The sequence below is a fragment of the Convolutriloba macropyga genome, chromosome 4 (assembly GCF_964194025.1).
Source record: "Convolutriloba macropyga chromosome 4, txConMacr16.3, whole genome shotgun sequence".
Lineage (NCBI taxonomy): Eukaryota > Metazoa > Xenacoelomorpha > Acoela > Convolutidae > Convolutriloba > Convolutriloba macropyga.
The window spans coordinates 78,399,529-78,410,708 of NC_134471.1; the positions used below are offsets into that span (position 1 = coordinate 78,399,529).

Sequence of the window (11,180 nt, forward strand, 5' to 3'; positions counted from 1 at the left end):
CCACTTCAATGAGCTGGTTGAGAGCGAAGCCATAAGTGACCTCGAGTGACCTCCGTTGGTTGCGAAGGGGTCTGTAGTACTTGTTATACCCATCTGCTAAGTCACTGTACAGTTTATCAGAGGTCAATTGAGCCTTTGACTTGTTCACACCACCAGCAGCATCTGTGAAACAAAAATGGATCTTTTCCATTTTTGCCCCCCCCCCCCCCCCCCCCCCCCAGCTTAGTGGGCGCATATTATTTGCACCCCCAGACGCACATGCCATATTTTTACATAATGATTTACTATGTAATGGCACGGGCTCTGTAACTGGGGGTTGCTTAACTTTCTGGGGGGCACAAACGGAAAAAATCACAAAAATGTAAATTTGGTGTCCCGACTTTTCACCGCTTTTAATTTCACGCCTTTTTCTTTATTAATTTCACCACTTTTTCACCCACTAATCATTCACCTCTCTATGATATTAATCCGATATCAATTCTTTATATTATTATTGAAACCCACATTCATTACAAGGGTTGCGTAACGTTTGGGGAGATAGTATTGGGGTGATAATTTATATATAATTTTATATTTCAAGAAATTACTAGAAATTTTTTATGGAACGATTTTGAGCATTTTAAAAAAGTTTGTTTTTAATTCACTTAAAAGCTCTATGACTTGGAAATATCAATGTGAAGCTATGTGGGTTGAAAAACATTCTGAAAACTTTGTCAGAAAAGCGCTGAAATGTACCGATTCTACAAATCGTCTTTTTTCTTAAAAAAAGATGGCAGCCTTTTTTATTTCTTATAACTTAAAAAGCCAAAAATCCCGTTTCAAAGCTTGCGTACAAGTTAATAGGTATCTTTAAATGAATCTTCATGTTACTTGATTTTGTTTGCTTATACTAGTGCAAAGTTAAAGATTTTTTAATTTTCGTTTGAAAGTACTTATTTGATATCGTTGCAATTATATGGTTTGCTGTTTTTGTTCTTTATTTCAAAAAATTCGAAAAAAGTGCTCCATTCTTAATACAAAGGGTATTTATTTCTACTTAGCTTGTTTTCGTGTTACTGGTAATCGGTAAGTCTTAAAAATGCGTGATTTATAAATTTGGAGTAATTTTTTCTTTGCAATGTTTAACAAATTCCCGGTTTTTATGTCTAGGTGTTGATAATACCCGATTGTACTTGTGTTCTCGAGTAAAATTTTACAATATCATGATAACGGTGTCTTAAAACGTGTAGTAATTTTTTCAATTTGATAATTTAGTTTTCGTGTAATTGGTTGACTTATTTAGTACAGCATAAATTTTTCCCTCTTTTTGCGCGAAGAAAAATGTTTTTCAAACTGTAAAATATTTCAAAATTTTGCAAATAATTTTCGAAATAATGTATTAATTGTTAATGTATTAATTACTAACAGTTTATAAACTAATCTAAAAATTCTTGCAAAAAGATATAAAATTTTATAAAACAAAATTTGCAATCCAATTTATCACTAATTTTTTGGCTGTGTTGCCAACTTTTCAGTTCAGTATAATGAAGGCCACAATTCTAGTCTTCATTATACTGAACAAGGACGTTTCTTCATTATACCGACGGAATTTTTCGTTTTATATAATTCCAGATATTAATATTTTAATTTTAATTTTTACCTTTTTTAGTTTATGCTCTATATTCCTCTTGAAATTTTTTTTATACAAATTGTAAAAGAAAAAATATATCTAAGGGTTTTTTGCTGATATATTTTTATCCTATTTCAGCTCTGCGGGGTATTTTGGAGAGTAAAATTTGATGAAAACCCGGAAGGTCAAAATTAAATTCGCTCAAGAAAAAAATGAAAAATAATTCCCAATTGATTCATTTAATTGCGTACTTTACTATGATAAAAAATTTATACGTCTATTAAAGACATTGACCTGCCAAAAAATTTATTTATAAAAAGAGCTACGCTCCCCATATCCCAAATAGAAATAAAATAAAGTTTTTTAACTTCTAATTATGGAAATGAAAAATGTGGAGTTCATTACAGTTTAAAGGTGATCATTTAGAAAAAGAAAAAATAGGTTGAAAAAAGAAATTTTCTATAAATATTATTCTATACATGCAAAGTGATTTAATTCTTTACAAATATTTAGGGCATATGAGCAAACAAAGAACGTAAAAAGGCGAGAAAAATTCTTTAAAAGTTTAAGTCTCAAAATAATCTAGCGAATCTAAAAAAAATTAACTTTATCTCATTGACGGTCGGTGATTTCACTGATACCACTTTTATGTCATTTGACCATTTGACAAAACTTTCGTTGCCCAAAATTAGCGTTACAAAGAAGTAGGACTGCTATAAAGATCCTAATCCCCATTTTATTGGGGATACGAACTAAAAAGTGCGTTCAAAAAGCCTCTAAAAATTTTCAGGATAAAATTTGACTATTATCAATACTTGTCGTAACATAGAAAACTATTGATTTTGTAATCAAATCTCAAGTTTTTTGAACTCAATAAATTTCATAAAAAGCGTGTAACAGACTTCACAGAAGCTGATTTGAAAAATCGTCTAAGCGAGATTAGAGTAGAGAACCAAAAAGTCAGCGAGGAACAGCTATCGAGGAATATTATTAAGCAAATTTTGTGATTTTCTCTGTAGTCGGTTCTCTTCTAAGCAGCCCCTTACTTTGTCAGAAAACAGTAAAACAAGCTTCCTGAATATTCCATCATAAAAAAATTGACTTTTACAACGATTATTCACGAAAATTATCTTAATTCCTGAATCTCATTTAACATTTTCAAATGGGTTTTTTTTGTTCAGTCAATTTTCGCCGATCGATACATTCATCGTAGAGAGTTGAGACTGGTATCATAGGAAAGCTCACCCAGCGTAGAATATGGAATTAAAAAGATTTTTTTAATTTTCGTTTTCTACAGGGAGTTATCGATGTTTAAGTTTCTGAGAAAAGTAGAGTGAATTCACGTTGTTTTTATTCACATTTTCCGAAATTTTTGCCCAAATTTTGCTCAATTTTGCTAAAATTTGGTAAAAATTTATAATAATAGTGTCGTTGATTTTATTTTTAAAGACAAACAAGCATTGTTGATTATTCTGATTTAATTTTTTTGGTAAAAAAATCTGGATAAATGTTTCAAAATTCAGCCTTTTTCATCAAAACAACACGAAATAAGCCACTTTAGTCCACTTTGATTAAATTTGCCGGCAGTACAACCCCAAAGAACACTAACTCAATCTTTATAGACTCAGAAGGGAGGGACATAGTCCTACTTCAACTTCCACTGAGAATGCTCTGAATTTAACACTTTGCCGTTTTTTGCTAACTTTACTCGTTGATTATTAAAAATCCAGAAATTATTTTTGAGTTTTCAACAAAAAAATACTATATCTACAACATTCGAAAAATCAATTGTTCCTAATGGACGCTAAATTTTAGCAGGGCTAGTTTTGGGCCAATCTTAGACTCTTACACTCCAATAAGAATTCGGATTGTAACCAGTCTGTCTTTTTTTTTTTTAAAAAAGACTTTTATTTCAATAATGAAGCACAGAACACATCAAATCAAAGCTCAGGATTGATAGGTACAATTGGCTTCCTAAGCAGCTCCAAGGTAATGCATTTAGTTTTTTACTTGAAAGTTAATGATCGTTTCGACTTTTAAAAATAATTGATTTTTAAATAAATTTTGGCTTAATGAACTTTTCCTCTATTTTTTTTATTTGTTCAACTTGTAGCTTAGTGTCAGCAAAAAAGGAACGCTTCTTCATTCTACTGATTTAAAATTTAGTTTCGATTGCGGTTTTAAACCTGAAGTTATTGTTTTCTGGCCTTGATACTACAAGATTTTAGATTTTTTTGTTTTTAGATATTTGCCAGTCTTTCAAGATTTCTAGTCATTTTGTTATCACATTTTTGGCAGTTCTCATATCAGATTATTGGCGTTGAAAGTAAAGCGCAATTGAACATATTAACATCCTGAAAGATACAGATTATCGTTTTAACGGCCTCGACACTTATTTGTTAAAGAAATTATTTGATTTTTTTATTCGTGTCTTTAACTGTCATTTTTACTTTGTCGTTTCGGTCGTATGAAATTTCCTGTATAGCGATAGGTTTGACTGGCTTTTCATGGAAGAAAAGATGAGCTGATATTCTGATATTAGCAGATAGCTGATGGCTTTCATGACTTTGAAAACAATCGTTTTCCAAAAAAAAAAATTTTTTAACTGCGCAAGTTTGTTCTTTTTATTTTTCTTTTTTTTGCCTAATCTCGTTAATTACAGGTCAAATATGACATTCTGGGTATCAAAGGAAAGTGTCAAAAGGGATTGATGTCCCTAAAATCTACTTTTCAAAAGAATGCGTTATGACCCTACTGACTTCGACACCGATTTTTCACAAAGAAAATAAATTAATTTGTCATATTTGACGTTCTTTTTGTAGACGCAAGACATATTCTGGTTAATTGCAGGTCTCAAAGAATTCCTTTGAATGAATGAATGACCCTATTTAAATATTTCAGTTCATAATTAGATTCTTTCATGACTTTGGATATAATTTTGTTTCGAAAAAAAAATCAAAATTATTACATACTTTTGCCCTTTTCTCTTTTTAACTGCGCAAGTTTGTTCTTTTTATTTTTCTGTTTTTTTGCCTAATCTCGTTAATTACAGGTCAAATATGACATCATGGGTATCAAAGGAAAGTGTCAAAAGAGATTGATGTCCCTAAAATCTACTTTTCAAAAGAATGTGTTATGACCCTACTGACTTCGACACCGATTTTTCACAAAGAAAAAAAATTAATTTGTCATATTTGACGTTCTTTTTGTAGACGCAAGACATGTTCAGGTTAATTGCAGGTCTCAAAGGATTCCTTTGAATGAATGAATGACCCTATTTAAATATTTCATTTTATAATTATTGTCTTTCATGACTTTGGATATAACTTTGTTTCGAAAAAAAAATCAAAATTATTACATTTTTTTGCCCTTTTCTCTTTTGTCTGCTTTTTACCTAGTCTCTTTAACAAAATGGCCAGATATTGCATTATCGAAGTTTGAAGAAGGCGCAATCGATTAAGTTTTGAGGGTCAAAACATGGCTTGACGGTTTTGACAGCGTTTTCTGTTAAAGTTCACTTGAGTTTTTCTTTGTCGTTTTTTTGTTGTTCTTTTTAGCCGCTTAAAAAAATTAGAAGGACAGGTTCTAATGCCCTTCTATAGAAACTTTAGTAATCGTAAACCTTTGGCATGTTTTACTTGATTTCGAGTGGTTTTCATTACTTTGAAGTTAATTGTTTTAAAAAAGCGAATTTTTTAACTTTACTATTTTTGTTCTTTTTTGTCTGATTGTTACCAAATTTTTTATGGACTGGTCAATATCTTTTTTGGTGATCTATAAGTGATTTTGTTTAGTTTTAGGTTTATCTGACGGTATGTTGACTTTGTTATTAAATTTGGTTTTTTAAAACGGACATAAAGTTTTTGATGTAATTAATGTTTGTTGTTGTTGTTGTTTGATTTTGCTGTTCATCTTGACTCGCTTTCTTAATATTGGCATATCAGAGCAATCTAACGCTTCAATTTTTACTCCACTGAGTTATTTGCTTTGGAGGCTATCTTATCGTTGATACACAATTTTTTGAAGAAAAAACTTGGGCTTTTTTTGGGTTTTTTGGTATTCCCAAAAACTAATTTTTGGGATTTTCTATCTGTTCCTCATTTGGTAGACAATTATGCCAAAATTGTGGAAGGGCGGGGTTGGAACCTGATGTGCCATCGCACATTACCGAGCCGCTTTGTTTAAACGTTAGTGTCGAAAATAAAGTTAAAATTGTAATAAAAGTTTGAATTTTTTTCACAATTACGAAGCATCAAATAAAATCTGAATTAAATTTTTATTTTACGGAATACAATCCTCCACTATTACTTTAAAATTATTTCGTGAGCGAGCCTGCTGTTCTCATTTTTTTCGCAGGAACCAAGCGAACATTAAGTGATCATTGAGATTCTCAAAATATCAAAACTAAGGGTTTGTAAGAAAAGCGTCTTTTCCGTTTGTGCGGGTGCATATTAATTAAGCCCCCTGACGCATGTGCCATATTTTACATAGTGATTTAGTGTGTAAAGGCACGTGCCCTGTAACTGAGGATGCGTAACATACTGGGGGCACAAACGGCAAAGATTAAAAAATATTTTGATCACGCATATAAATAGAAAAACTTGTTTGCGTAGCGGACGATTCTGCTCAGGTATAATCACAGAAAAAATCATAAAGAGCAATTCTTTTGAATCAATTGTTCTGTAGAGTTCAGATCACAGATTAGAAAATTAAAGTAAGACACGAATTTTGTTTGTTTCGTCTGGAAATTGTATCAGTACACTTGCTAGGAAATACAAAAAATAGGATCGGACAGCAAAAGCAAGCAATTAGATTGCCGCATGCTTAGTTTCAGAAAATTTCCTGAAGCACTCGTGCAGAACGAAGACTTTGCTCGAATAATTTTACCAAAACCTTTCATGAATTACGCCCAGGGACGCCTGCGCCATATTTTACATAGTGATTTAGTGTGTAAAGGCACGTGCCCTGTAACTGAGGTTGCGTAACATACTGGGGGCACAAACGTCAAAGATTCAAAAATATTTTGATCACGCAAAAAAATTGAAAAACTTGTTTGCGTAGCGGACGATTCCGCTAAAGTAAAATCAGAGAAAAAACCACGAATAGCGCATTTTTTTCGAATCAATTGTTCTGTAGAGTTCAGAGAACAGATTGGAAAATTGAAGTTCGGCGCAAATTTTTTTTGTTTGGCCTAGAAATTGAATCAGTACATTTGCTAAAAAATTACACAAAATAGAATTGGACAGCAAAAACAAGCAATTGGATTGCCGCATGTTTAGTGTCAGTTCTTGTGGCACTCGTGCAGAACACAATTTTTGCTCAAAAAATTTTACTTGAAATTTTCAGAGTTTGTCTCGACCCATGTTTTTATATCAAAATTATAAATTCTGTAACAAAAAATTGATCAGTGTCGTATTAAATTACATTAAAGATTGAAAACCTTTTGGTATAATTTAAAAAATCCTTTTTAAAAGTATAAAATTTTATGTATTTTGTTACTGTTTTTTCTCTGACCAATATTTTGTGCTTTAAATTGTTACGCTTACCCACAACAATTTTTATCCGCGTTCTGATATTCTACGCCTGCAGTACCTAAATTAGAGCATCATTTAACAACTTGTCAATTAGACAGACGTCAAAAAAACTATTTAATGGTCAGCTCCATAAAACTCCCTTGCATCGCTAATTGCCGACTAAGAGGTCAAATGGTAGAATTGTACATCTCCATACCATGGTGCCTATTAAAATTTAGATTTTCAATTGAGTTCAAGGAAAACGAGAAAGAAATTCGATTACAAGATAAAATGTAAAAAAATATAGATTGCGAATCTATTTATTCGAGATAAAGGTTATATAACAGAATCGTGCAGGATCATCAGTTTTCTTCAAAATACTTTCTTCAGTCATATCAGCAATACTTTCTTCCAAAATCTAGCAGCATCCCACAAAATGAACATTTTAGAAACTGAATTTTTTGTTAGATCTCGCAAAATATTGATTTTCTTGCACGCCCTTTTAAGATGGAATTTTTGTTGCCGGCGTTTTTTAAGATTAACTTTTGTCTTTTAAAATTTTTACAATACAGCCTGTTATTGTTCCAAATCTTTTTTTTGCCCAAGTTATCTATAATTAGGAGATAAAAACTTCGCACAAGGTGAGAACACATAGTTTCAGCATTACAAAAAAAAAACAGAAAAAAATCAATAATAATTAATATCATAAGTAAACCACAAAGTTTTCCAGTTTTTACCCAAAATACAAGAATGGTATGAAAGCGCCAATAAGATGAACAATACAAAATTCACATTTAGTAGTGGCACCAGTAGGCACTTGATAAGGTGGTACATGTTTTTTTTAATTTAATCTAAATTTTTAATATTGAAAAGTTTTTTAATTTAATCAATAAGCATTTGAGAAACGGTAATTAAAATTTTAATGTTATCTGCTTTAATATCTGCTTGTTTGCTTACCTGTGTCGATAACAGCTAACAAGAGAATAGTAATAGTAAAGTAACATAACCATCTAACTATTTGAATTAACATAATTTGGTTCTGGCGCGTTTCGCGTATATTAATTTAGAACAATTTACTGAAGTTCATGTCTAATTTTCTGCTGAACGATCGAAGAATAGTTTGTAATTTAACTTTACGAAGATTAACTTTTGAGTCATTTTTGTGAATTAAGCTGTTGAACAAACACCAGTTGATGAATGGCAGTCAAAATCAGTATTAAATTTGTAATTCGGACAATTAATTGTATTTTGTCCTCAAACTCGACTGAATTCTGTTGACCATAAAATGAAGAGTAGTTATAGTTCCTTTGATAAATGCAAAACAGAAAAATGATAAATAAAAATTGTAAGGTAAATTAAAAGTGTTTTTTTATGTTAATGGCATTATTTTTTACCCAAATTTATGTTTGATTTTGTGTAATTTGAATTGGGCAGCTACAATCAACGCCTTTTTCTTCATTTTTTTTTCAGCGATTTGGTCTAAATTGAAAGATTTGAATTATAAACATCGCCAACCGCTCTGAGAAATGTTATTTAAAATTTTCTTGCGGCAATTTTCGGTAATAAGAGTCAAGATCGTTCCAAATGTTGACTATTAAAACCGAAGAAAATATAATCAGAAATACCCAAAATAAAACAGAAGTTTACTTCAAAACTACTACTTACTATCACAAATATAAAAATACCATGGTTGCATTTTATCATTAGATTTTGAGAATGTCACGTTTATATTTCGAAACAGGCGCGGCGGATCTGAAATGGTACATTTTTATACCAATTGACAACCAGATAACTATTACTAGTAAAAGTTAGTAATAGTTAATAATAAATACTTTTGCTCTACAAGTAAGTAATGGTTATGTTAAAATTGGCATAGTAATGGTTTTGGTTTTACCCTTGCGAAATTGAGAGAGGTAAGAGAACTTTATGGTTATTCGTACTTAGTAACTTTCTAAGAGTACTTTAAAGCTGCGGCCATTTAGAAGATAGATATATAGAAAGAGAAGTTTAAACGTTTAAACTGGGTTTCTTCTCGAGGGTTTAGTTGGGGGAGGGGGGGGGGTGCGGGTAATGAACATATATTGCTATTTTAGTTCCCATATTTACAACTGTCCGCGGTTTTGTTCACATTTCTGACCAGAAACTTATTTAAATACCGGCGAGAAAACACAAATTTAAACTCATATAAACACTACTCGTTCATATAAAATGCGGCCATTTTGTGTAGCTTCGTCTCAATTCGAGCCCAAACAAAACAGTGAACTCCACAAAATGCGTTTCGAGGAAAGGGAAATATAAATAGAACTATGTCCCGCCGGGAAATGTCTCAAAATTAAGCAGCCGGCAACTTCTAGCAACTCAAAACTTTAATTCTAAACTTCTATTTCAATTGTGTGCCAGAGAGAAAATTTCCCGGAAATAAAACTCACAAATTAGGAACTATCAAGTTCTGGCTCTGAGGGTTTAGTTATCTGGACCGCCGTCGTATAAAATTACCCTGGATTGCTTTAACCCCAACCAAATTTCTGATAAGATTGTTTTATACGAACTTGACCCATTGACTAACTGATCCAGCGATTTTGTATTTATACCCCACGTGAACAAAGATATAAATATATAAAAACAACTGTCTTAAGGCATAGACTGAAAGATAATTAAAAGTGAGTTATCAATCCGAGCCCAATTTATGATTTTGACTTAAATTGATGAAAATATGCAAATAAAATGATTTCAGTCTGTGTTTTATGATCAGACCTTTCTGCGTTGAGGGGAAACTTGTGCTCAAAATCAGAGAGTCTGGACCTATATTTCAACGCATTCAATATCCCGGCAATGGTCTGGATTAAATCAAATGAAAAGGCTACCTTTTTGGCATGGAACTGGCCTTCAAACGAAAAAAATATTGATTGGGGGTGATTTTGATTGCTGTTTCTACTTGATATCATTAGATATAATTTTTGAAAAAAGTACTTTGTAGTTTGTATATTTGGGGCTGCATTGATCTGGATGAAACTAAATGGTACCTTGGCCACACTTCAGTGCTAGAGCTTTCTAATCCCAGTCCGTGTCATTCATACGTTTCATTTAAATATAACAAAGAGGCTCGGTAATGTGCATTCGCACATAATGTTCCGACCGCCCCTCATATTTATGACTTAAATGTCTACCAAATGAGGAAGAGCAAGAAAACTCTTAAAAAAGCACATAATCGTGGAAAAGAATTCGTTATTGAGTCATTTGTCTTAAGTGCAAACCAATGAATGAATTAATTACTACCGTATGGGAGAGCCGATGTTGCCTACTATTAACAAAACTACAAGACAGGACAACCAACAAAAACAACAAAACATCAATTCTTGTTAAACTCAAAATCTAATTCTTTTTTAAAAAACACTAAAAAAGTCAAAATACTTCAGTTAAAATCGAAACCAAAAAATTAGCTTGCACTTCACCTCAAAGCAGATGTGACCTTTCCTCAATGCAATTTATAACAACTCAAAAGGAACAAGAATAAAGAGAGGGAAGTCAACCATCAGTTGTCAACTACAAAAACTAGATAAAGTCGGATAACGCCATCGGATCGTTGGGAGCATTCGCTAGCGAGAAAATGAAATAAATAATGCCAACTTGGAAAACCTAGTTTTTCATCAAGTTTTTTAGGACAATTGTAGACGAACTTTAAGTGGTCTTCCTTTGAGCCACGACTAACAACAATTAAGTCGTCTAAAAAACAATGTATATTATCTAGTCCAACTAAGGTGTAATCCATTACTTTTTGGAATGCTGCCGGCATGTCTGTTAAACAGTAAAATCCAGTAATGAATCGATATGTGCCTGTACTTTCACCGATAACTATGTTAAAGTTGCAATGGAGGGAGGTTTCCGGGTCTAATTTTAATACACTGTATAAGTCCTTCAAATCCGATTATGAGAAATAAGCTGTTTCATGTGAGGCATTTGTATTTAAATTTGGTTGTATCGTGTCAATTAGGTTATCAATATTAGGCATTTGATATTTATTTGTATGAACTGATTTATTTAGTATTTTGGAATCTAGT

The 11,180-nt window shown here is 31.9% G+C and overlaps 1 protein-coding gene across 1 annotated transcript in view; it reads right to left on the reverse strand.

Annotated features, from left to right (window-relative positions):
• LOC142337915 (neuronal acetylcholine receptor subunit alpha-5-like) overlaps positions 1 to 9,042 on the reverse strand; it is a 33,815-nt gene extending 24,773 nt beyond the window's left edge. The window contains exons 1-2 of the mRNA XM_075387550.1: positions 8,080 to 9,042; positions 2 to 162 (exon numbers count right to left, since the gene is read on the reverse strand). Of these exons, the coding sequence (XP_075243665.1) occupies positions 2 to 162; positions 8,080 to 8,152 (234 nt within the window). The 5' untranslated portion in view covers positions 8,153 to 9,042. The remainder of the gene's footprint in view (position 1; positions 163 to 8,079) is intronic.
• Positions 9,043 to 11,180: the final 2,138 nt, after the last annotated feature.